Genomic DNA, 27,783 nt, shown 5'->3' on the forward strand with positions numbered 1-27,783 from the left:
AGATTTTCTGCAATGCAAAGTATTCTCGCACAGCATATTTATTTTGACTGCAGCAAGGTATTTTTAAAATGAAAGTTCTAAGCCTGTAAGTGAAGTTTTTCCTCTACATTAAAGTGTCTGTGGAGAGTTCCGGAGCACTAAGGAACTATTCCCAGTCTCAGGACTGTTGTACCTACAGGTTTCTCTGCATCTGAAACCTGCTGTCCAAAAATGAGCATAAGCTTTCTGAAGTGGCTGTCATTAATCTATAAAGTAGTGCTTCATGCTACAGGATTTCTGTGTTAATGGTCTTAGTTGCACTGGACACCAACATTAAGTTGCAGCTCGACATGTGCAACAAGTAGGCAGCAGCCTGTATTTGTAATTAGGAGACTGGAAAATGGATGCTTATATTCAGAGACTGTGATGGGAGAGGTGCTTTGAAGAATACTCCTTTGGGTTCTGACTTATTACTTGAAGTTGCTATTGCAAATTACTACTTGAAGGACACTTACTACGTAGTTGTTATCTGCATTGTTCTCATTTATATAATTCAATTTAGCACCCATCTGTATTTGATTCTCGCGTTTCATCATCTTTTCTAATTTTAATTGCACCATCTCCGCCATTTAAAAGGTCCATTGAATACAGTAGAATTGCATAATCAACAAGTGCATAATAAAAAAGATACAAAAACACTTACTGACTCACAAATTTTAAAATGTATTGCCATTTGCCAGCCCTCTGTATCATGTGACAGCCTTCAGCCAATCACAGACTCATAAACATAAACCCTGTGAACTATTGCACATGCTCTGTAGTAGCTGGTGTCTCAGAAATTTTGCATATAAAAAGATTGTGGACAATTTCATAATGGAAGTACATTGTAAAGTCTCTTTTGACTTAAAGTGAAGGTCAATTTTGATGAATTAGTGCCCGGTTTTTAATAATCCTATTAAAAATAAGGGCACTTTAATTCATAAAAATTGACATTTCACTCGTTTTCTTCAAAAACTTACCTTTTTAATCCTGGCAGCCGCTCCAGCACGTCCTCCGCCCGTCACAAGCCGTCTTCGCAGGTCCAAAATGACAAATCTGGCTTCCTCCAATCACGGCGTTGCATCAGGCCAAGATTCTGACGTCTGCAGAGGCTTCCGACGGCCGTGGGAATCGCTGGATCGGCTGCCTGAATGAAAACGTACGTTTTTGAAGAAAAAGAGTGAAAAGTCAATTTTGATGAATTAAAGTGCCCTTGTTTTTAATAGGATTATTAAAAAAATGGGCACTAATTCATCAAAATTGACCTTCACTTTAAGTGGATACAAATTTTTGTAAAATAGATTGTCTCTTCTCAATTTTTATTACAAATTTAAGCATTGATGTAAAAATGATTCAATATATTTAGTAGTGATGGCCGGGGACTGTTTACTGTATTATTTGTGTTTTTGTTCCCACACTTTATATACACTTGGGATCAGATTAGCAAACCTAAAATCCACAATAAGTCTTATTCCCAGATCCTGTATACAAATATATAATCATTTATCGCCTTGATATCCAGTAAGTAGTAATAACATCACAAGAGGGAGAAAAGTTCCTTCAAAGGTTAAAAACTAATAGAAATTGTGGCAGTTTATATTACTGTTCCTTCATTATTGTAGAGCCATTTCAATGTTGTTAGTTGGAGAAAGCAATTATCAGTTTATACCAGTGTCACCAAATCTTATTGGCAAAGTAACGTAAGCAAAAACTTAGTTAACCCCTTAATGACCACAATGTACCCTGTATGTCACTGGTCGTTAAGGTTTTTTTTAGGACATAATAGCACAAGTCTAGCAAGAACACACTATTAATGCACTCCCTCCAGCAGGCTTTGTGGAATAGAGCAGTCTCAACGCTGGTGGCAAGACCGCGCTATAAAACAATCAAGTCCCAAAAAAAGGCCAGTGACATACAGGGTACGTCGCTGGTCCTTAAGGGGTTAAAGTGCATTTTCTCAATAGTTACATTAATTATACTGTTTAATGTTTTTTTTTTATTTTAAAGGCCAATTGTTTTTACTCAGTATTGCACTGACTGCACATTACCTCCTCGCCCAGGCTCAATAAAACCTACAGTGAAGTTAAAAGAAAAATGAAGTGGCCAGTAAGACATCAAAGGACCTTAACAACCATATAAGTGAAATATATAGAATTCATGACGCTACACCAAATGTGACAATAAAACGGTGTGATATATTCATAGTTCTGGATAATTATCCCAAAGCTTGGCTTACACACACCATACAGGAGTGATATCATGTTGTGTGCTGTGATACTATACAATAGCTTTCTAAGCACATTAAACCAATAAAGCCTTAGAAACATAAAGCAGAAATCTAATTGGTTGACTTGATAAGCATAGTGTTCTGGGTTTTTTGTGATAAGAATAGTGATCTTGAACAGCTAATTTTGGATATACAAGCCTAATAGCTATTTATATTTATAGTTAGTTTATTTATTGGGCAAGTGTTATATTAGCCTTTTCTTCTTGTACAACAATTTGCAAAGTGTTGAGAATACTTTATTTAAAGGGTCAGGATACACTCATTTTCATATATCTGCATGTAATAGACACTACTATAAAGAATAATATGCACAGATACTGATATAAAAATCCAGTATAAAACTGTTTAAAAACTTACTTAGAAGCTGTCAGTTTGGCTCTGTTGAAAAGGTAGCTGGAAAGCCCACTGCAAGTGGCAAATAAGACACTCCCCCCCTCCCCCCCTCCCCCTTCTTTTGCATATGAAAAGACCCTTTACACAAACAGGAGCAAGCTGGAGTAGGTAGTCGAGCGTATTCACATAAAACTTTGGGGCTTGGTTAGGAGTCTGAAAATCAGAGCAATGTTATTTAAAAATAAGCAAAACTATACATTAATTTAAAAAAAAAACTTTATGGGCTATATAAATAGATTATCTGCAAAACATTTATGCAAAGAAAAAATGAGTGTATAATGTCCCTTTAAAGGAACAGTTTACTCCAAAATTGTAATTTTAAAGATAGATAACTCCTTTTCTACCCATTCCCCAGCTTTGCACAACCAACAGTGTTATATTAATATACTTTTATAACCTTTAAACCTCTAAATTTGTGTCTGTCTCTAAGCCACTACAGATTGCCTCTTATTTCAGTGCATTGTTATAGCTTTTCACAGCACGAAACTAGTAGTTAATGTGTGCCATATAGAGAACATTGTGCTCACCCCCATATCGTTATTCATGAGTCAGCACTAATTGGCTGAAATGCAAGTCTTTAAATAGCACTGAGACAAGGGGCAGTCTGTAGAGGCTTAGATACAAGGTAATCAGAGGTAAAAAGTATATTAATATAAGTGCTGGTTATGCAAAACTGGGGAATGGCTAATAAAGGGATTATTTATCATTTTAAACAAAAACATCATGAATCATGAAATAGTTATAGTGAATAACTACAAGCACTAGAGGATAGGCTCTACTTTGAACACCTAGGCAAAAAATATAGCTGCTCAGTATTTATACTATAAAAAAAAACATATGTGGGTAAAATCCAATTGCTTCTCTCGCTGTAAATGTGCTTTCATATTATGTTGTTTAATATTGCTTTAATAATACCATTGTTGTTGGCCTTTAATTTGTTGAAGTGTCCACATTTATATCAGTGCTAATTATATTTTCCTTACCAATAAGCTTAGAAAATAAAAATGAAAGTGTCCTTTAGTTAAGATAACACTATCTACATTAGCTTTGTCAACTCAAGTGTGTGAATATGCAGTATGCACTGGATTTATTTGACAAAATAAGACCGTTATTTCCATTATTAGGTGGACAATATATTTACTAATCTGCACTGTGCTGGCAATAAAGAGGAAACAGCAACTAGAAAACATTGAGCAAAAATATAATGTTTAAATATGTTAGTTTATGTGTTAATAATTCAGATATCCTATTTTTAACCACGTTCCAATTTATTCCAAATCACTTTTGTTTCATTCTCTTGGTGTCCTTTGTTAAAAGAGCAAAAGCTCACTAGTGAGAGTTAGCGGACCACATCAGTAAGCCAATGACAAGAGGCATCTATGTGCAGCCACCAATCAGCAGCTAGCTCCCAGCTCTCAGCTTTCCTAGGTAAGCTTTAAAAAAGATATACCAAGAGAACAATGTAAATTAGTTTGTTTAAAATTTTATGCTCTGAATCATGAAAGAAAATTTTCGAGTTTCATACAGGTATACCCCGCTTTACGGTGCCGGTGCCGGCGCAAACCCAGAAATAGTTTCTCAGCACGGCACTTAACATTGACCGCGAGTCAGATTGCATAAAATTGCATGCAGTCTCTCTTTTTACAGCGCGTGCTGGCAAGACTCTGTTGCTAGAACTGTGCAGTATTGTACTGCACAGGATAATTTGGTAAGTGCTTTATATAATGTACATTAGTACTGTACACACAAGTTCTTTACAAGTACTATTTGTTTAGCCATTAAAGGCACAGGTACCAGTATATGCACCCTTGTGCTTACCTTGAATAGTACAGGTAAGCATTTCATATGCCTATGCCATAAAACATAACCTACAGTACTGTATGGCATGGTGTCAGATCTCCAAATAAAATAAGGATCTGGCATACAGTAGAGTACATTAGGTTATGTTTCATGGTATGGGCATATGACATGAAGGAGGCATATTTGTGTTGTGTTAGTGTTAAACTAACTTAGCACTATTGCACACCTATATATGTTAGTTCAAACATGATTTTAAGCTTTTAAACATACTGCAAGTGAAAAACAAGTGAAAAATGCCTTGACTCACTTTAAGCGGTTTTCACTTTACAGCAGGGCTCCGGTCCCTAACCCGCTGTATGAGCGGGGTATACCTATATCTCCTTTAATGATTCAGATAGAGTATGTAGTTTCAAACAACTTTCAAATTTACTTCTATTGTCAAATTTTCATTGTTATCTAGGTATCCTTTGCTAAAGAGAAAAGGCTGATAGGAGCGTGAACGTATCTTTAGCAGTCTAAGAAAACAGTGTTTGCAATGGTGTATAACATTACTATAAACATTGATGCAGACACTGCTGCCAGATGGATGAAGACACATGCATGCACCTGACCTCACCTAGAATTACGCTTTAACAAAGGATACCAAGAGAACTAAACAAAATTGACTATAGAAGGAAATTAGAAAGTTGTTAATGTCAATTTCTGTCCAATCCATTTATATGACTTTACGGTTCCTTTAATGGATTAAACAGCAGTGGGAATAGATAATAGGCATCTTAGAAAGTATAATATGTTTTATGCTATAAAATGGGACATTTCTTCCTGCTTAAAAGAAGCTGATAGGGGATCACCAGGACGTCTAATTTGACTGCGTGAGGCCCAAGTCTTCCATTTGACTACCACTATTTTAATCGCTTCTTATATTCAAAGATTCCACAATAATATTCTTCCTCTTAGATTTCAAGTTACAATACTCATAAAGTAACATTTGTTTTAGTTCTGGTCCTCAGTGAATGCAAGTGGATTGTGTTTTTAAAACGTTTTTTTAGTTCCTAATAGGAGGCTATGTATTTTATTTATGAAGAACCAGGATGTTGGTCTAATAAAAGGTAATATCTGCCAAACCTTATTGCACTCGTCATCAAGATGTATCCTCTGACTTGTTGAGATGTAATTGTCTTTGTCATCATAATTTTACTTTAATCATGTAAGAAGTATATATGTATGCAATGTTATATTTGCTTCAACTAATAACGTATTGAACTGCATTAGCTCACACCACTGACACAAAGAAAAAAAATAAAAGAATTTTAATAGCAATTCTTCTTACTGTGTGAGTAAATCTGACACATTAATATCAGACACAGCTCATTTTCTTCATTAAAGGGCTTTTCACTTTCTTTGTTATAATTTCCAACACTTTCTTTTACAGTAATATTTATTTGTTTTTGTTTTTTTAAAAAAAGCTCTTCTGTTAAGGCTATTTCTCTTGAAAACACTGAGAGCAAAGAACTTCCACTATAGTAGTATTGAGGTCTTCCTTGTAGACACATCAGAAAAAGTAGTCATTTAATATGCCTGATAGTAGTTGAATACAGCAGTAGCGTCAATGAATAAAAACAACCTAAGTACAGCATAAGGCTCTCTTTTTGTGTGACAAAGTCATATGCCATATCACCTGCAGTGCTGTACTAAGTTGATCAGATCAAAATATGAGCAGGATTTCATTTGGTTTTGCAAGTCCAAGAGCAGCAGTTAGTAAGTAACCCAAATTATTTGTTTGCTCAATATTTTGTTGAACAGCAACCAGAACATATGTAAAACAAATCACTAAAATCCACTCGGTTAGAGCATAAATTCTATCCGTCTTATTCATTAACTGCATTAATGAGGAACGTTCGTTAGGCTGTTTGATGAACCACTCATTCCATTTTCTGACTTCTGGAGAGTTTTTACAGCACTTGGAACTTGCAAACCTGTATACAACATGATCCCGCCACACCACACCTAGAAATAAAAAGAAAAAAAGCTTTAAATCTACTAATTAAATATAGATACTCATTTGTGAAAAATCCACACATTTATTTGGCTCAAAATTAAAAAAATAATATTATATTAGTCCTGTTATTTTCTACTAATCGTTTCTATTTTAAATACATATTAAAAAAAACAAACAATCATTACAAACTTGTTTTGAGGATTAACATTGTTATAATAATGTTGCTATTTAAAATACTAATTAATATTTTATTGTTAATTCTACATTTTAAAATCATTTCCTAAAGCTCATTTTCATAACAATAAAAATCCAAGGTATATTGCGATAAGTCTGTTTTTTATGAACTAACCATAAATCCAGGAACGATAGGCTGGGCAAATTTTGTTTTAAAGCTATGAAGTAACTGCTTAGTTTCTGCATTGTAAAATGCAAGTTGTCCTGGGAAAAAAAAAAAGAAAATTACAAATTTAAGAAACTTTAAACCCTTTAGTTCACCAAATATATTTCATAAAGCTCAGACTGTTTCAAAACAAGATAAATGGTAAGTGACAAAACAAAATAAGAGCTAGAAGTGTTGGATATATTTAAACACAATATGACAGAAGCTCAAATTAATATATATTATGGCATATAGAGTTACATTACAAGTGGAGTGGTAGTTAGTGCTTCTACTCAAGCATAAAGACAGCTAGAAGTAATCTTTTGCGTGAAAGGGTTAGAGTGCGAATTACAAGTTAATAATCTTTTTGAGTGCAAGTGAAACCTGATGTGCGCTTACTTCAGGACCTCAGATATCGTGACCATACTTTTTCTCCCCATACACTTCAATGGGGAGCGCAGAAGAAAAAACCTAACACTTATAGCTCACGCGCTAATCTGACAGGAGTTATTAATATTTCACATTCCAGTGTTCTTCAAAGGAAACTATTTTATGATACAGACATATATCATTTTACTGCGCTTCGCAGATATTGTAGAAGTAGCCTTCTGATTCTTACCCTTTCCAGAGAAACAAACAGGGCAGAAGACTGGCGAAAATCCTTAGTAGCCTGTAGGTAGAATTTTAGAGCGCGCACCACATCCAAGTTGTGCAACAGACATTCCTTATGAGAGGAAGGATAAGGACAGAGAGAAGGAACAACAATCTCCTGATTAATATTTCTATCCGAAACCACCTTAGGGAGAAACCCCAATTTAGTACAAAGGACAGCCTTATCCGCATAAAAAATAAGGTAAGGTGAATCGCACTGCAAAGCCAAGAGTTCAGAAACTCTCAGAGCAGAATAAATAGCAATAAGAAACAAAATCTTTCAAGATAACAGCTTACTATCTATGGAATGCATTGGCTCAAACGGAGCCTGCTGCAAAACTATAAGAACTAGGTTAAGGCTCCAAGGAGGAGCAACAGGTTTAAACACAGGCCTGATTTTAACCAGGGCCTGACAAAAAGATTAAACATCTGGCACATCCGCCAGACGCTTATGTAAAAGAATAGATAATGCAGAAATCTGACCTTTCAGAGAACTGACTGACAACCCTTTCTCCAGACCATCCTGGTAGCCCTTTGATTCACATCAATAGAGGTATTTACGCCATACCTTATGGTAAATCTTACGAGTAACAGGCTTGCGAGCCTGAATCATAGTATCAATGAGTGACTCAGAAAACCCACGCTCAGCCAGAACTAAGCTCTCAATCTCCATGCAGTCAGCTTCAAAGAAACGAGATTAGGATGGAGTAAAGGACCCTGAGTTAGAAGGTCCTTCCTCAAAGGTAACCTCCAAGGAAGAAGAGATGATATCCTCACCAGGTCTGCAAACCAGATCCTGCAAGGCCATGCAGGAGCTATCAGAATTACAGATGCTCCTGTTTGATACGAGGAATGACTCGTGGAAGGAGAGCAAACGGAGGAAACAGGTATGCTAGATCGAAATCCCAAGGAACCACCACAGCATCAATCAGGGCGGCCTGAGGATCTCTTGACCTTGAACCCTACCTTGGAAGCCTGGTGTTCTGACGAGACGCCATCAGATCCAACTCCGGTACCCCCCACTTGAGGGTTAACCTGGAGAACACCTCCAGATGGAGAGCCCACTCCCCGGGATGAAAGGTCCGTCTGCTCAAGAAATCCGCCTCCCAGTTTTCCACTCCTGGAATGTGGATGGCAGATAGAAGATAATTGTGAGCTTCCGCCCACTGCAGAATGCGAGTCACCTCCTTCATAGCCAAGTAACTCTGAGTTCCTCCCTGGTGGTTGATGTAAGCCACTGAGGTGATATTGTCCGATTGGAACCTGATAAACCAAGCTAAGGACAACTGAGGCCAAGCCATCAAGGCATTTAAGATCAATCTCAACTCCAAAATGTTTATTGGTAGAGAAGACTCCTCCCGAGTCCATAGGCCCTGAGCCTTTAACGAGTTCCAGACTGCTCCCCAGCCCAGCAGGCTGGCATCCGTGGTCACAATCACCCAGGAGGGTCTCCGGAAGCATGTGCCCTGCGACAGATGAACCTGAGAAATCCACCACGAGAGTGTCTCTTGTCAACTGGTCCAGATCTATCCTCTGAGATAGATCTGAATGGTCTCCGTTCCATTGTCTGAGCATGCATAATTGTAGAGCACTCAGATGGAATCGAGCAAAGGGAATGATGTCTATGGAAGCAACCATCAGACTAATTACCTCCATGCACTGATGGCCAAACAGAAGACTGGAGAGAAAAATCTTCATAGATAGCGAATCTATGATGGTCCCTAAGAAAACCACCCTTGTAGATGGAACAAGGGAACTCTTCTCCAGATTCACTTTCCATCCATGGGAACGTAGAAAAGACAACAAGATCTCTGTATGAGAGTTTGCTTGTTGAAACAATGGTGCCTGAACCAATATGCCATCTAGGTAAGGAGCCACCACAATTCCCTGGGACCTGACAACTGCCAAGAGAGCCCCCAGAACCTTTGAGAAGATTCTGGGAGCTGTGGCAAGGCCAAATGGAAGAGCAACAAACTGAAAGTGCTTGTCTAGAAAAGCAAATCTCAGAAACTGGTAATGATCCCTGTGGATGGGAACATGAAGATATGCGTCCTTCAGGTCTATGGTTGTCATGAACTGACCCTCTTGGACCAAAGGGAGAATAGAACGAATGGTTTCCATTTTGAAGGACGGTACCCTGAGAAATTTGTTGACACTTCAGGTCTAAAATGGGATGAAAAGTTCCCTCTTTTTTGGGAACCACAAACAGATTTGAATAAAATCCTAGGACCTGTTCCCTTAGTGGAACTGGAACAATCACTCCCAGGAAGAAAAGGTCCTGAGCGCAGTTCAAGAATTCCTCTCTTTTTACCTGGTCTGCAGATAATCTTGAGAGGATATATCTGCCCCTGGGAAGACAAGTCTTGAAGTCTAATTTGTAACCCTGGGATACTATGTCCACAGTCCAAGGATCTGGGACATTGCGTATTCAAGCTTGTTGAAACAAGGAAAGTCTGCCCCCCCCCCCCCTTGATCCAGTACCGGAGCAGGGGGCAGACCCTTCATGCTGACTTAGTCTCAGATGAGGGCTTCTTTGATTGTTTCCCCTTATTCAAAGACTGATTGGGTCTCCAAGAGGACTTGGACTGCTCCGGCTTGGAAGAGGAAGACTTCTGACCTTTAAAGTTACGAAAAGAGTGAAAATTAGAATTTTAGGTCTATTCTTCTAGTCTTGTGGTAGAAAAGAACCCTTTCCACCCGTAATTTCAGAAATTATTTATCTCTGCCAGACCAGGACCCAACAGGGTCTTACCCTTGTAAAGGAAGAGACAGAAGCTTGGACTTGGAGGTAACATCAGCTGACCAAGATTTTAGCCACAAAGCCCTGCGGGCTAGAACAGTGAAGCCAGGCATCTTGGCTCCCAGTCTAATGACTTGCATGTTCGCGTCAGAAATAAAAGAATTGGCAAGTTTGAGGGCCTTAATCCTATCTTGGATCTCCTCCAACGGAGTTTCCTCTAAAACCAATTCTGACAAAGCATTGCACCAATAAGATGCTGCACTTGCCACTGTGGCAATACAGACTGCAGGTTGCCATTGTAGACCCTGATGAACATATAATTTCTTTAAATAAGCCTCCAGCTTTTTGTCCATGGGATCCTTAAAGGAACAGCTATCCTCAATAGGAATCGTGGTTCTCTTAGCCAGAGTAGAAATAGCCCCTTCTACCTTAGGCACTGTGTGCCATGAGTCTCAAATGGAGTCAGCAACAGGAAACATCTTTTTAAAAACGGGAGACGGGAAGAAAGATATCCCTGGCTTTTCCCACTCCTGTGCAATGATCTCCGACACACGGTCTGGAACAGGAAACACTTCCACAGAGAAAGGAACATCATAGTATTTATTAACTTTCTTAGGGTTGACAGCGACCAAAGAATCAGTCGTCCAAAGTAGCCAGTACCTCTTTTTTTTTTTTTATTAATATTTTTATTAAGGTTCTGAGTAAGGCATACAGAAAATACGAAAAGCAAAACACAATGGTAATGGTATACAGATATGGTAAAATACAATTAGGTATGCAAACAAAGTATAGTGCCTAAAAAGAAGTATAATCTGGAAATATGGTGCCTATTGCTTTATGAGCCCCCATATGACAGGAGAGGCCACTCTTGGACCTCAATTGGAAGCTCGAAACCATGACCTGGGGGTTATTTCTAGTGAAAGAGACCACTTTTGGATCTCCAATGAGAACCTCTATTTTATACGTTAATAAAGCTTCAGGAAAGTGTATATATCAGGATAGTATAATATAATATTGAAAATATATAACTGGAGCTTTACCTGCCAAGCAACTAGAATAGGAGATTTTAATGATAGGATCTGTTATATGGAGGAGCCACACTAAGGTCTTAGAGCTATAACTATGTGGAACCAAGGGTATGGTACATACAGTGAACGCAACTCACTTTGAAAATATGAAACTGCCAAGTTGTGTGTAATTTCTATAGGCAAACTAAGCTTCTACAACACAAATAGGAAGGGGAAAGGCCCAACTACAATAACTAAGGAAGGGTAGTAACAATCGTTTGGTACAATATTTGCAGGTATACTGCAGCTGACTAATAATGATAGGCTAAGCTGGTAACATTAAATATATCTCTACTATTTGGAGTAAGGAACATATACAGTGCCATGTATCTAAATACAGTGCTATCTAAAGGTAAGAGCATCATCGGTAGCATCCTAGATGTAGGTTATAAGCTCTAAAATATAGGGGACATTTATAACCCAGGTAGGTACAAATATGAGGGGAAATTCCTCACGCCACCCTGGCCACAGATGGCGAGAAAAAAAAAAAGCCACTATTGTAAACTGAATCCCTAGGTGTATAAATAGGGACATTAACTAAGAGAGTGGTCTTACAAACTATATTTATGTATATAATTAGTATATGAACTAAATACAGAATTGTAGGTGCCTGTCTATTTGCGAAGTGGTGAACGTTAAGCAGGCTGCATGGAATCACTGAATATAAGCAAGATAACGCTACTGAAGCACTGCAATAGTGTAGAGATTGTTTCATAGTACCAGAAAGGGCATACATTAAAGAGTTACAGTCCTAAAGTTGAGCCATAGTTGAAATAACACATAACATTCTTAACAAGAAAAAGAAAACATGCCATTACTGGAAATAGTTAAAGCAAAATAAAAGAGCACAAACCCACAACTAGTAATTAGACAGTGTCCCATGGATTGTTGTTAAAGTTACCCTTGGCAAATGTAATATTTAAAAGGGTCCACTACAAGTCATTCCAACCTCTTGCCATGTTCACTGCTTGGGACCAAAGGATAGCTTCCAGGAAACCCCCATGTAAACTAGTCCCAGGAAAATATAACTAGGGCATAGTAGTGCTGAAGCATTATCAAATATGTATATAGAGGGTACCTTAGAGGCTACAACTGGGTGGGTACAGGAATGTTGAATTAGGACCTCACTAAGAGCAAAGGGTATTATATACAAAGGGAATAGCGGTAAACATTTAACATATCCCATCATGGTGCAATGTGTGGAGCAGTGAATGCTTCATAGGAATCTAAACTTTTGACCAGGGGATCGTAGACCCACTCTTACAGCAAACAGTTACCCCTCAAATAATAAACCAGATGCTAAACATACAATCCATAGGCAAAGAATGCTCAGTCCTTTAAGCAAGGTGATATTCTCCAGTAATTCCCGCACATGAGGAGAAAAAAGAATGACTTGCGTCTGTAGAGGTAGAGTATTTCAGCTCTCATCTCCCGCCGAGATCACATGTGGGTCCCAATTCAGGATGTTCCGAGGCAGCGTTAAAGTTTGGGCAAGCCCTGCGGTTCCAGCCTCTTCAACTAGGGGTAGAGCAGCGAGGCTCTCCATACTATTCTCCAAACGCTCTGCTAGTTGTACAGTCCCCACAGCCACCTCTCCGACAATAGGACTGGGGATCGTAGCCCCACTCTTACAGCAAACAGTTACCCCTCAAATAATAAACCAGATGCTAAACATACAATCCATAGGCAAAGAATGCTCAGTCCTTTAAGCAAGGTGATATTCTCCAGTAATTCCCGCACATGAGGAGAAAAAAGAATGACAATGTTCCAGCTCAGCTTCAACAAGCGTGTGCAGACACCGATGTTGAATCAACCTTGCTCCCTGTACTGTAATCTCGAGGAGCAGTCCGGTGCGGACCGCCAGGGTCCCAACTCAGGGTCAGCCGGGCTATATTGGGATGGGCATCTGATGGGAAAGGTGTTTGCAGAATCAGCGCTACTCTTAGGCGCGTGAACTCGTTGGTCTGGGCAGAATCACCTGTTAGGGACCCCTTAGGGATATATGTGACAAAGATCTGTAGCGAAACAGGAGTTGACCACATTTCACTTGCCTCCGCCTCAGCTATGGGGTATATGACTTGCGTCTGTAGAGGTAGAGTATTTCGGCTCTCATCTCCCGGCAAGATCACATGTGGGTCCCAATTTAGGATGTTCCGAGGCAGCGTTAAAGTTGGGGCAAGCCCTGTGGTTCCAGACTCTTCAACTAGGGGTAGAGCAGCAAGGGTCTCCATACTATTCTCCAAACGCTCTGCTAGTTGTACAGTCCCCACAGCCACCTCTCCGACAATAGGACTGGAGGTAGGCGGTGTGCGCCGGGGCCCCAGAACGCCACCCCCCCCTTCTACAGCGACAGGCTCTGGTTGAAGTGACTGCAGGACCGAGCCACCGCTGCAACCGGCCAAGGAATTATGTAGTGCGTCCGCCAAAACAGCAGTGTGGTGGCCATCCAGTAAGATGCGCAGCTCCTCCAAAAAATAGCTGGTTATCTCCATAATAGATATATAGTGGTAGTCTTTAGGCAGGCAGATGATACACGATAAGTCTTATAGTTTCTTGCATTTGACACTTTGTGCCACTTAACGACAAGGCCTTGGTGTGCCTCGCCGGGGGGTTTTGTAAAAAGGCCTCAACCTTCCATGCTGCTCCGGGCGCTCAAAACTGAAAATATCTTGTCGATGTTAGGCTCGTCAGATGCAGGTTCTTAAACTGTTTGAAGATCTGTGTGGGTAGCTAAAATTCGAGCTGTTTAGAAGGATATTTCAAGTAAAAATAGGTAGGATGCAGGAGCAGTGTGGAAATATGCAGCCTATCATGGCCGCCACCCGGAAGTTCCTCCAGCCAGTACCTCTTTTAACAGTACACAGAGGTGTTGAAGCTTAAATCTGAAGTTTACCTCTTCAGAGACAGTCAAAGGAATTATACTGTCTGAATCTGAGATTTCACCCTAAGAAGCTACCGAAGAATTCTCCTCATCAGACTTAGGATGGAGGTCAACCTTCGCTGCAGCAGAGGCGACAGACACCTTACTATCAGAAAAATGTTTAGATTTCCTCTTGAGCTTCCCCAACATGGGAAAAGCAGATAATGCTGCAGATACCGCACAAGATATCTGTGCAGCAAAATCTGATTGCAAAAAAAACTCCTCCAGGAGTTTGAGAGGCACTGCAGGGCACTGTATGTGACGTTTGAGGAGAAAGCTGCGGCATAACTTGAACAGCACTATCCTGGGAGACAATAGGCTCAGAGGGCAATACGTTATCTTTACATTCTAGCTAAACATGAAGCACAAAATTGCATAGGCAAAACAATTTGGGCCTCTAGACATAGTAGACATTTATCAAAAGAATCAGATTCTTGATCCATGTCCATGGCAGCAAAAATAAAAATACCTCAAAATTAAATGAGAAATATAAATTTTCAAAAATAAAGTTTACTGTCACTTAAAGAAGAAAACTCTTAATTCCCATAAGTGTTAACATGCTAATAAAATAAAACTGCCCCCAAAGGAAAAGAAAGACTCAGTAACCTCTACATCTCAGACAGTCTAAGGTACCCTACAGCAATTCAGAGGAATCCCAAAAATGATGACACAGGGACTGCTAGCAACTTCTCCCAAAACGATGGAAGCACAGGGACTGCTAGTGACTTCAATTTACATCTGCCGCAAACAGCCGGCAAAGAAAGACAGCTCCTACGTGACGCCACTCCGCTCTGATGTCGGAAGAGAAGGAGATCACATGACTGGCAAAGAGGAACTGTGCAGCAACTAAATACACGCGTTCCCTGCTGAAGAAATGAAATAAAAGCTGTTTACAGCTCTCACTGACCTCTTAAAGTGCTATTGCCAATAACTGTATACAAGAAATGATTAGACCTGATAAACTCCAGTGGTTCCTATATCTCCAGGTAACTTCAGCTATTGCAAAATATATACCACACTATCAGAAGCAATCCCCAACAGCATTAGAACGATTATGCGGTTCAGGTGATAGGGGTAAGAAGGTGATCTCTCAGATTTATTTAACACTACAAAAAAACAGAAACACCTCTAAGACACTAACAGCAACTAAGTGGGAGGCAGACTTGAACAAAGAGTATTCTAGGGAGGAATGGGAAACGATCTTCGCCTCTTCTACCAGGGGACTGATTTGCGCAGATTTTAAAGAAAACTGCATAAAGACGTCATTTTGGTGGTACCTTACTCCAATTATTACGGCTCATTACTCTGAGAAGGGAAAGAGAAACTGTTATAGGGGGTGCTCAGCGGTAGGGACATATATACACATGTGGTGGGAGTGCCCTCAGGTGCAACGGATATGGGTAGATCTATCTAAGATGCTGAGTACAGTACTGAACGAAAATATTGCCCTGGGGGCATCCCAGGCACTCCTGAACGAGCATATACCTAGATTCAATTCAGCTACTAACACATTCATTCGCTTGCTATGTACAGCTACTAGAATCACTATTGCTAAGTACTGGAAGACAGGGGTACCCTCCTGGGGGGAGGTAAAAGAGAGGATCCAAATGGTATATAAGATGTCAGAAACTGTAGCTTCCATACAGGGGAATAAGGAACAGTTTTTAAAGGTCTGGTACTACTGGATGTTGAATGATGGGTGAGAGGGCGGCCTGGAGGGGGTATTCCCCATCAAAAATAAATGATAGGGGATCAGGTGACGTTCAAACTAATGAGACCTCCTGAGACATAAACCAGACAAGACACAATTAGACAATGGGAGATAACTTTGGGTGAAAAGGAGTCTCTCCTCTCGGAACAGTTTACAAGATAATAACGAAACAGGCAAGTTGAATGTTAAAATTGTTTATTTGTTGTAAGGTTAGTTCATTTGTTGGTGTTAACTCTTTTTTTTTCAAGTTCAGTAATACAAAATTAATAAGACGAGCAGAAATTCAGAAATGCAGAACTTTTGGACATTCTTTAAATACATTTACAGCTCTGCTTCAGAACCTACCGACCCAAAGGTTATACAGCTTCGTTGAGGAGTGAAAGCTCACTCGACAAATTCATAGACTTTGGGGTGGGGGGGCCAATTTATACACTGTTGTCGGATACATTCTGTAATTGAAGTCTTATTTTCAATAAAAAATATTTCAACTAAAGTGCTATTGCCAAATAAAGCAGACTTATAAAATGAAATGCTTGTCCCCACTGTACAGCCATACACAACCTGCCCAATATAAACTTGCTACACTAAAAGTTTAACATAAGATCCACATAGGGAAAAAACCTCCCCAATAAAGAGAAAATTTAACCCGCCTCCACATACATAAGTGCCTGCCCTCTGCCTCAGTGATCCTATACATAAAGGATTATCTTTCTGTCTCAATATTCTGCAGAGTTAACTCCTGAAGTGTAAGTCTCCAACACCTAGAAGACAAAAGCACTTACCTGCAATCTAGCTGTCCGGCAGGAAGACAGCTCACCAGGCTTGGAAGGACACATACTCCTTACAGAGACCTGTGGAAAAAGAAAGAACAGAGTAACCAACTCTGGATTTCCGTGACTAGGGCAGCAAATATGTTAGGAAAATAAAGTAAGGACCACCTCACCACTTCCTAACTGCTTAAAAGCCACCACTGCTCTTACTCAAGAGATTGACGTGGACACAGTTAAACCCAAATCCTTGCTTGCAGGGAAAAGTACCCAAAAAAGGAAAAAATTCTTCAGACACCGAGCTTCACCTCCTCCATTGACAGAGGCAAAGAGAATGACTAGGGGTTATGGGTAAGGGAAGTGGCACTTAACAGCTTAGCTGTGGTGCTCTGTGCCTCCTCCTGCTGGCCAGGAGTGAATATCCCACTAGTAAATGGAATGACGTTGTGGAATCTCCATGTCTTAGGAAAGAAAAGTAATAATATTTATTTGTCTATTTTTTATCATAAAGTGTTTGAGTATAACAGTTTACTTTAATGTATTTATGTTCTGTTTGGTGCAACTTTTATTTTAGCTCTAACTCTATGAGGTCTTCTGTCGTGCTAACCCAACGCAAGTTAAATTAGATTGGGCTCGAGTGAACGCATTTACTTTCAACTTGTAATATGCAAAGCTGAAGTAAATGTTTTAGTAGTATTTTAGTGTCCATTATAATGTTAAAAAAAAAAAACATTGCAAAATAATAGAATTTATAATATCCATAATGTAATAATAGTTAACAATGTAATAGTTAAGTACAGTATTTAAAATACAAGTAAATGGGACATGACAGTGTAAATATGTCTTCAGCTAAACATGATATGCTTTAGTTACAACTTTAAATATACAGAATGTATTTTAAAAAAATCTACTCCTTTTAGTGTTTTTTCCTATGCATAGATGTCTGTCTCTACTGCTCTGCAGCACCCGCTAGCCCTGTCCCTGCCCTTTTGAGATACGTGTGCATGCTGCGCACATGAACTTTGGCTGCTTCTCATGTCCAGTCAGTAAAAGCAAAATCACGTGACACAGTCAGCACTTACTGTGCTCGCAAGATGCGTGCAACATACGCCTATATTTTTGGAGAACTGACTGGCTTTAGCTGGGAAGCAGGATAAACAGAATGATGCAGAAGTAAAAAAAAGAAGGTAGAATTTTTAAAAACACAGTAAAATTGCTATTAATCTAATATAAGATTGCTTTAATGTAATCTTACAAGAGCAGATAATATATAGTTAAGACATAATTTTAGAAAAAAAATACCTCCATCAAAATCACAGTATATGCCTATTCTATCTGGCACTGTGATATCCAGAACTTTGGCCTTGTTGTTGTGTTTTGCAGCAAATGTTGCTTGCAGCCAGTTGTTGACATATAAGCACCAGCTGGTGTTGGTCTTTCCCAGCTGGTCAAATTTCCCAATTGATTTATATGCGATGCCTACACTGTAAGATTTACAGTCCTTTTGGGTTTTAACCTCCCAATAATGCTGCCCACTTTCAATAGTCGCGTCACCTGTAGATAATAAAGAGTTTTCTTGGTAAAACAGGTAGAATTTGATTTTTCCCCCCAAATATTTAAGAAAGATAAAGTATACTTATAAAGCCACATGAAATCCATTTCAAAGAATAAACAATTTAGGGCTAGATTACAAGTGGAGCGCTAATTTAACATGTGCGCATAAAGGGGCGAATTTGCCCGTTTACAGGCGCACATTAAATAACCAGCCATTATAAGTGGCTTGTTAATGCTAACGCAAGCTTACGGTGCAATTAACCAGAGGTCAGACTGATGGTTATTTAAAAAAAATGTCCCCCAATTGCCCCCCAAATAAAGTGTACATATCATTTATGAAAATAAAAAAATGACCATCTTTAAAAAAAAACAACAAAACAAACAAAGCAGTTATAAGGGGTTAAAGTGAATGATGTGGAGTATTAAAGGTGCCTTTACATTGCGGTCTCTCTCTGTCTGCCTCTCTCTCTTATTCAGTGAACAATAAATATCCAAAAGTAAGCCAACATTTCGTCTATTAAGGTAAGCCTTTGTCAAGACCATCTGAAATACATATATAACATTGTCTTATTGTGGTGTTGTCTAATTGCAAACATATATAATACACCTTAACATAGCGCCCATATAACTCCTAATTAATAGATTTATGTTCATCTCTATTCATTTCAAATACATTGAATCATTATCAAAAACACTTGTTTGGTTATCTCAAAAGTTACAATGAATATCTAGGTCAGTCACCATATCTATAACTTGACAATAAAAGTACTTTCTCATACCTTGTTACTGCTGTTTTGTACACCAACGTTTTAAACCGCCCTTCCGAGACCTCGGAATCTCGCATTGAAATAGCCGGGGTTGAGTGATTGGTGGTGACGTTATGATGCATCATAGGGGCGGAGTCTTACTGTCCCCGTGGGTCAATTTGAAACATATGTTTACGGTAACCATTGGATACAAGGTTTTTTAGAACATAGTATCAAGTACATATCAGCGTCACAAAAGAAAAAGAACAATTTAGATATAAGATCTATTTCTAAGGCATATTTTTCAATTGATCTAATTGCATGGCTACTAGTTGCCACATTGACTCCTTTCATAGAATAGATTGTGAGATATTATTGCTTTGTGTACAATAATACAATATTATGTACGTTGTTCCTTCATAAAATCTAAAGTCAATTGTAGTTATACAGATACAAGCAGTATAAATTATAGAACAACAATATTATAGCAATGTAGGATCTGAAAGGAGTGTTTATAGGGAGGGAAACATGCAGGATATGCTGTTATATATACCTGACTAATAGAACAGTGTGTAATCTCTGTTTGTATTAAGTCCCTTGGGGAATAGGATACCCAGTCTATAGATCCATTGGGTTTCTTTCTACAGTAGTTCTGCATCCCTGTCACCACCTTTTCTTAAAGGTGGAATTCTATCTATGATCATAGCTCTCAGCATGGCTACTGTATGTCCCTTCTCTAGGAAGTGTCTCGCCACAGGTTGGTCACTATGTTTGTCTCTGATGGCTGTTCATTTATGATTGGCCAGATGCTCCATAAAGGAAGTACATATTTTCCCGATATAAAATTTCCCACAGGGACAAGTAAAGAAATATACAACGTAGTCTGAAGTGCAAGTCAATCAATGTCAAATAGTGTATTTTTCATTATTGCGCGGGTGACTGAATGTGGCTCTTGAGTACATGGTATTGCATGATACACATTTGTAACAACCTAATTTACCACTAGGAAACCATGTTTTATGTTCAACTTACTAGTTACACTTGGCTGTTTTACATCAATGTTTTAGATTTCAGCCCATACTTTACCAATTTATCTGGCCCTGTAGCCACATGTCAAAAATTTCTCCCTCCTGTTAGTGTATTGTAATTCTCTGTTACTTTGTCCTGTGTTGTTACGGACTACTCTCAACAATTGGGATTTAAGGATCCCAGTTTTAATTGTGGTGGATGATAACTTTGAAATTGTAGAAGCGTATTTCTGTCTGTGTGGGTTTGGAATATAATTTTGTGTACAGTTTACATTGCTCTCCAGTGAATTTCTTATATATACATACATACATACATACATACATACATACATACATCTAAGAAATGTAATTCAGTGCAGCTATATTCCATCTTGAATTTTACATTAGGTTATTTTGAATTATAGTCAGTATACCATAGTTTCAGTTCAGTCTCACTGCCACCCCATACCATGAATAAGTCGTCAATGTAGCGACGATATACCAGAATGTTCGAATTTTGGTCTGAGTATACATATTTTTCCTCAAACCATGCCATGGATAAGTTGGCATATGCAGGGGCCATGGGCGAGCCCCATGGCTGTACCAACCAGTTGTAAAAAATATGTATCCTCAAAACGAAAAGAATTATGTGTGATTATGTGCGAGATGAATTCTATAGGAGGTCCCATATATTCCAGATCTGAGATAAGGTTACTTTTTACTACTTCTAAACCCAAGTCATGGGGAATAATTTATTTCAGATGGTCTTGACAAAGGCTTAACTTAATAGCCGAAACATCGACTTACTTTTGCATATTTATGGTTCACTGAATAAAACGCTTCTTGATTTAAAATAAGACCTGAGAGTGCCTTCATACTTTGATCTCTCTCTCTCTCTCTCTCTCTATATATATATATATACATATACATAAATATATGCTTATATACATATATATTTATGTGTTAATATGTGTTAAAACAAATATAAACACATACATATACATGTATATATTCATATACATATATATTTTAAATCGGCATCAGAATGAGGCTCCCATTGGTTACTATGGAGGAGCACTCTCCTGAGTGTAAAGCTTCCATGCAATGCAAATGCAAGGTTGCGTTCACACTGTGCTTTACGTGTAATACCAGCTCAAATACTGCACAATTTTGTGCTCCACTCGGAATCTAGCCCTTAATCTAAACCCCCCCCCCCCCCACAAAAAAAAATAAATTGTCTAGTCTTCTTTTCCCAAATGTAAAGCTTACATGCATTAGAGACCAGAACCCTTATACAAGGGTGTATTTATGCATAGGCCAACTACTCACAGGCCTAGGGCAACAGACTACCACCAAGGGTTTAATGTTATCAATCTATACATAGATACATGACTCCAGATTTTGCCTAAGTGTCTTTTTTAGTTTATATATTTAGATTCTAGGTGTGTCAATTCTGGAAAGAAAATAAATGACTGTACAGCACATTATCTATACCCAATATATTAAAACACCTCAATACAACCATTTCTTACCCAACACTGTGTAAGACTCCCCTGTGAAACGGTCTCGACTCCCCCTCACCATTGTAGGTCTAGCAGTGACAGAAGTTCTTTTTGGAGATGGTGTTCCACTTCTGTAAAGGTAGTGAAGCCACATTATACAGGGTAGAGGCAACTATAACTCTGACACAAAATAGCTAGCATATATGATGTAACCAAACTAACTAAAGGGAGTTATTACAAAAAATTATAAAAACGTGATCACCTGAGAAGAAAATCGACTTCTAAACTTTATTTCTGTTGAACTTTTGTGTATCAGTATATTTTAAAATGAGGTGATTATATTTAGAGTGATGCTATTGCTTGTTTTTTTTTTTAAAAAAAGGTGTAAGAATAAAGTTAGTTATAGATGTCAAGGTATTTAACTTTTTTATTCTCCTATAAGGCGTTGTGTTCTTTTTAATAGCTGAGAGCAGTCGCAGTTTTTTAAATGAGAAACATATACAAGATACTACTAGAAGATTACACAAAATAAAATGCTTCCTATAAATCTATCTGGCATACTTTATAAAAAGACTACGGTTATAAAGGGGTTGCATTCCCAAAATATAATCAATAATATATTCATTCCTTCATTTTATACACAAATGTATTGAAGCTTATCAATCACCCTCCAATGAATTAACCACATTTGAAATTTAACCCACTAATGTTCTTGAGTCCTCCTGAAAGGCAAGACTGCAATGGAATTAGGACATGAAGAGTTATAATATTTTCTCAATACGTTGTTATGAACTAATTGTATATTTAAGATGACTGCAAGCTGTTTGTAGACTATATAAAATCACTTATTGCATTATTGTTGTTTACTTTCAGAAAAAGCAAGTATATGTCCACACAGAACATTTAAGGGACATGAAACTAATTTTTTTTATTTCATGATTCAGATAGAGCATAAGATTTTAAAGAACTTTGAAATTGACTTCTTTTATCAAATCTGATTAATTCTCTTGGTTTGACTTCACTATCCTTTTGCAGTGGTCAAACACATAGTTTTGCTTCGTCACTAGTGATAAAACAACATACTCCAACAAATTAGAGCATACAATTTATCAACATAATGGCCTTTTAATTAAGGGCACTTGTAGTCCTGTCAATAAATACTCAGACCCTACATTAGTCATCAACTGGACACTATATATAGTACCTGCACTCTTAGGACAATGGTTGCCCTTCCTTTAAGCTATGATCCTAGTTGGTATCCTTATAAATGAAACTTTTGGAACTCGTAAAATGTCTTATTGCTTGTAGTGAGAGCCTTCAGCTAAAATACTTCACTGTTCCAAAAGCAGAGCTTCTAGTCAACTAACATTTTTGGTGTTATTTTAAGGCCTGTTATTCTCTCTAGAATAACTTACCATGTAAAAAACGTTGTTGATTAGGTCTCTGGATACCTAATCAGAGCTACAGGGACTTTAATTTAAACTTAAAAAAAACAAAAAAACTTTAGATGCTACCATTAAATTGGCACTATAGTCAAAAGTGAAATACACTTATTGTTGTAGTTAAAGATCTGGGTGATCTCCTCATAAAAGCTTTTACTGTGTTTTCTCTTGTTCTGTTAAATGTTCTGCTCAATACAAAACCCTAAAAAAAGTGTACACTCAATAAAGTAAGAGTCCATATAGTAATGGTATTTATTTATTAAAATTACAACCTCCTTCAGAGTGGGTGAGACATTACAGTTTAAGTGAGTCTTCTAAAACTGGATCAACTAAATAAGATTTATGGTTCTGATACATTTAAGCTAATATACAGTATTGCATAAACCAAAAACGAAGAAAAACCACATGCAGGTGTTTAGCAAACCATTCAACTTAAATATTTCCAATGCCAAAAGAAGTGCTTTTAGAGTGCGCTCAAATTAAAATAAAGCAATAATTACTTACCAACAAAAAGGGTTGCATATGAAGGCATGAAAAAGAAATAAAGATACAAGCCAGCCTAAGAAAAGCTTTAGTTTTAAAAGAAAATGCAGGAGGAATTATTCTGAAAAACATCTTTAATTAATGAGAAAATGATACCTCTGAATTTACTTTATCTAGCATTTTGAAGCCAAAAGAACCGATTCATTAAAAAAAATAAAAAATAATATTAAATCAAATTACTCAAGTTCCTATGTAAAATTGCTCAGTGAAGACTGGTCGTTTAAGTAGAAGCCAAACAAAAAACAAACCCTGAAACTCCACTTTTTTAATTTGTTATAATACTTCTCTTACTGCCACTGACCATCATTTTTCTGAAGCAGTAGAACAATATAAGGAGTAGGATTGATAAGACCTACAAAGGAACATAATCATAGTTATGGAATTTTCTGTAAATATAATTAAGTTCCTAGATATCTTGGCTCAGACTCAAAGCACTTAACAATGAAGATTTTCAAAGCAGTAAAATATGGATGAGCAACAAAATGGAAACAGACATAAGCCAACGATTATGCTGAAAATGTAGAACAAAAATCTATCTTGGTTCACCCTAAATAATATCACAGAGAGATAGGTCTTTCATGAATGGACAGAAATGACCACTACTCCATAGAGGGACAGTAGACACTATAGTTTGATGCAATATAATCCTAAGGGGAAGTACTATGTAATCACAATTTAAATAAAATTGAAATCTGTGTTTTGATTTTTTTTTAATTACCTCCACATGTAATATCCCCCAGCTACCCCATTGGCTAAAGCAACCACTCTATCCAATACTTTCTCAGCAGCAAGCACATTAACTAAGCCTGTTACAGGTCTCGGCAGTGGATTGCTATTCACTGCTTACAATGCAGAGACCCATGAAAGGTTCAGTAAAGTATGAGCAAGCTGCAGATTATGTATTGGGGCAAACCATAAGATTGCTGCAAGCAAAAAAAAAAAAAACTTGGGCCAGGGGGTGGCTGGTAATCACATTTGTAGTTATGTTTTGTTTTTTAAATAGCACACATTGAAATTTCATTAGTTATTACATATTACTGGCCCTATGATTGTAATGCAGCACACTTTTGTAAAACATTTATGGTCCATCTAAAGCTGGCTTTCCTATTGTGGAGCCATGCCCTTTGGTTCAGGCAGGTGAGGTGGATACTGTTGGGCTTCCTCGTGACTCTAAAAAGGACAATTAATAAAATAGTGACCAGTCACTTTGCTATAATAATATTAAAAAATAGTGGCCAATGCCAAAATGATCATGTGCAAAACACTTAGGGTCTTTGTATTGTTAACCTAAACAAGTTTGCTTAGTAATGTCCGATGAAAAAATATATTCGGATAACAACCACAGTCCTTGTGTGTAAATTACTTAAAAAGTCTGTTTTGTGCCAAGTTATTTACTTGTAGTGGTACAGTCAAAACATATTCCTTGACCTTTTATTTGGTCCGGTGCGTGTAATAATTACACTGATATCTATAGCGGTTAAATACCTTACTCCAAGGCTGCTCTCGGGTCGGTGTGTTCAGCGCAACTGTTATTTAGCATATTGTGATACCTTGTATCCCTTGAATTCCTGCTGGCGTCTTTCAAGTTACTTTGTAACTGCTGCTCAGCTCTCTGGTTGTAGAGTGATACAGTTTCCTGGTCCGTCACCGCATCGTCACGCTGTCAGGTGGTGGTATTATTGCAAAGTGACCAGTCACTATTTTATTCATTGTCCTTTTTAGATAATAAATGTATTTATTAATATATATTATTGAGTATTATCATTACTGGTCAATATTATTACCCTAAATTGCTTCAAATAAGTGTATTTTCCATAAAGTGTATTATTCACATTTACAATATATTATTCTTACGCCCTATAGCTGTGAGCGCTTCTATATAATAATAATTGAAAGATAGATATACTATCTATCTTTCAATACCTGAGAAGGCATAGTATATCTTACAGCACAGAAAATTCAGAATATAATCTAATATCTAAACATTCTGTTACCATACCAAGTTCTGACATCCAAGTTTTGGATAAACATGTTGGGAAAACTGGCACCAACAATCCACATGTCAAATAGATGAGATAGCAGATATATCATTTTGAGCAACTATTCCTAATGGAATGGAACAAGGTCAGTCAGAAATGAGAAGACAGTGTAATATTTTGGAAGAAACAACATCTAGAAAGGTGGCTTCATAGTCACAAAACAACTTCCCATGCTGTCTATATAAGTTAAAAAAGATGGTTAGTAGTAGGAAAAGAAGTATTTGGTCTTGGGTTTCATAATTTTAGTTCTATGTCTAGATACTACTTAAATAACATTTTTTATTGGTAAATAAATCATGATATAAACAATATGAAGATGTCACCCTGAACAGACTTTTGTAGGCAGGTCTATGCACAAGCTCAGCTTCAAAATGTAGTCAAGTGGTTCTGAAGTATCAATTCCTCTTTAATTCAGAGAGCAGCCTTTTTTGCACAGTTCTGCCTCTACCTATAACAAGATTAGGTCAGAAACATGGTCATTTATGGACGCATTAAATATTAAAAACAAATTAGAGAAAAATAGTAAACTGATGTTTTCACATTTTTTAATTATGGGATAATTGAAAAAAATGCTTCACTTTGTTAAAATAGTATATTTACTCTTTTATCCATAAATAACCATTTACAGCATAAACGTTTCTATCTTCAGCAAAGAAATCCAGCAGCCTGTCTTAGACAACAGAAGGCATCTTTCTGTTCTTTATTAGTAAAATGGCATTGGAAGGCACAAGCAATTATTAATGAAGCATCAACTAAACTAAGCACATGCTCAAAGGCTGTCCCAGTGACGATGTAGTCATTGGAAATAACTTAAATTCTTTCATTTTCAGGTCCAGCACTTGGTTACTCAAATCCTCAATTATGTTTGTATGCTGTTAAGGAACGTGTGTGTGACTGTACAAATACATTTTGATTTGAGGATTATTGCACATATTCTAGATTCTGATTGTATACTTCTCTCACATTTAAGATGAAAAATTAGGCTAGAAGTCTAGAAAGCAGATGCTGCAGTGTGCAGATGCTGGAGGACTAATTTCATAGCACTTTATCATTAATAGCATATTGTCAATGAAGCGGATGTTCAAAAATTTCTGTCAAGCATTTAAACATGTCTACTTTAAAAAATGAAATGAAGGGATTTAGCATCTAGAAACAGATAGTATTGTAAGCTTAGCCTGCAGTTTTATCAATATTCCAGCTATTGTGTACACAAATAATTTAGGCTTAATAATATTACTCAGTTTGTGGTATATTCCACACTCCATGGGATCACCGTATCACTAAACCTTTGATTAGCAGGCAGTGGGACAGTAAGAAAGGCTCTTGGGGACATCATTAATTTAGTAGAGATCTCTGTGGCATGGTAGGGCACAAATATTTATCGGATTATTTCTATTAGCTTTTCAGTGATAAATACCTAGGCTAGGGTATAAGTACAGAGACCATTTTAGTGGTATAGTTTTGCCGCTATCACCCCCTGCACTCACCAATCTGGCTAAATACTTTAGTACTCAACACTGAACAATTCCTGCTCATGGTGTTCACTGTAATAAAGCAGCATTTAAAAGGAGGTGGAGACTACCAAGGTAAAAGATCCCAAATTGCAGAATCAAGAAGCATATGCATGCCAGAGCTTACCACTTATATAACATGGCTTTTACAAATGGAGGTATTGGCCTAACCTGCTGGTTTTCTATGAGAAATAAAGTATTCTTGTTCTAACTTTACAGTTATTCACTTTTATGCTATAAATTGATGAAAACTTAATTATACTTTTTTTTAAATGCATAATAAATGGTTTAGAATAAACATAACTTTTCTCTTGCACTAGATTTAAATTAAAGGGGCATGAAATACAAAATGATCTTTCATGATACAGCCCAAGTGTACAATTACAAAAACCTGGCCAATTTACATTTATTATCAAGTAAATTAGATTATTATTATTATTGTATGCTCTGTCTGAATCATGAAAGAACAAACAAAACTTTACTGCATTGACAAATGTATATTGTTTATATATTAAATAAAGTTGATATCTTCTCAGTGGCTAAACTTTGGTTCAGAGGATGTGATATATGCTAAATGAATGATCTTGCTCTATAATTTGATTGCTCCCTAAAGTAAAAAACATGTTTTCCATAACAATGGCTAATAGTAAACTCCTTAATGCTTTAGCATTTATCTATTTGTTTTAACCACACAAATTTAACAAACT

The 27,783-nt window shown here is 37.5% G+C and overlaps 1 protein-coding gene across 2 annotated transcripts in view; it reads right to left on the reverse strand.

Moving 5' to 3' along the window:
* Positions 1 to 5,793: 5,793 nt before the first annotated feature.
* FSD1L (fibronectin type III and SPRY domain containing 1 like) overlaps positions 5,794 to 27,783 on the reverse strand; it is a 194,469-nt gene continuing 172,479 nt past the window's right edge. For both annotated transcript variants that reach the window (XM_053702617.1, XM_053702616.1), the window contains 4 exons: positions 21,572 to 21,672; positions 18,035 to 18,286; positions 6,847 to 6,935; positions 5,794 to 6,505 (listed from right to left, as the gene is read on the reverse strand). In XM_053702617.1, coding sequence (XP_053558592.1) covers positions 6,383 to 6,505; positions 6,847 to 6,935; positions 18,035 to 18,286; positions 21,572 to 21,672 — 565 coding nt within the window. In that variant the 3' untranslated portion in view covers positions 5,794 to 6,382. The remainder of the gene's footprint in view (positions 6,506 to 6,846; positions 6,936 to 18,034; positions 18,287 to 21,571; positions 21,673 to 27,783) is intronic.

Source organism: Bombina bombina, chromosome 2 (genome assembly GCF_027579735.1).
Source record: "Bombina bombina isolate aBomBom1 chromosome 2, aBomBom1.pri, whole genome shotgun sequence".
Taxonomy (NCBI): domain Eukaryota; kingdom Metazoa; phylum Chordata; class Amphibia; order Anura; family Bombinatoridae; genus Bombina; species Bombina bombina.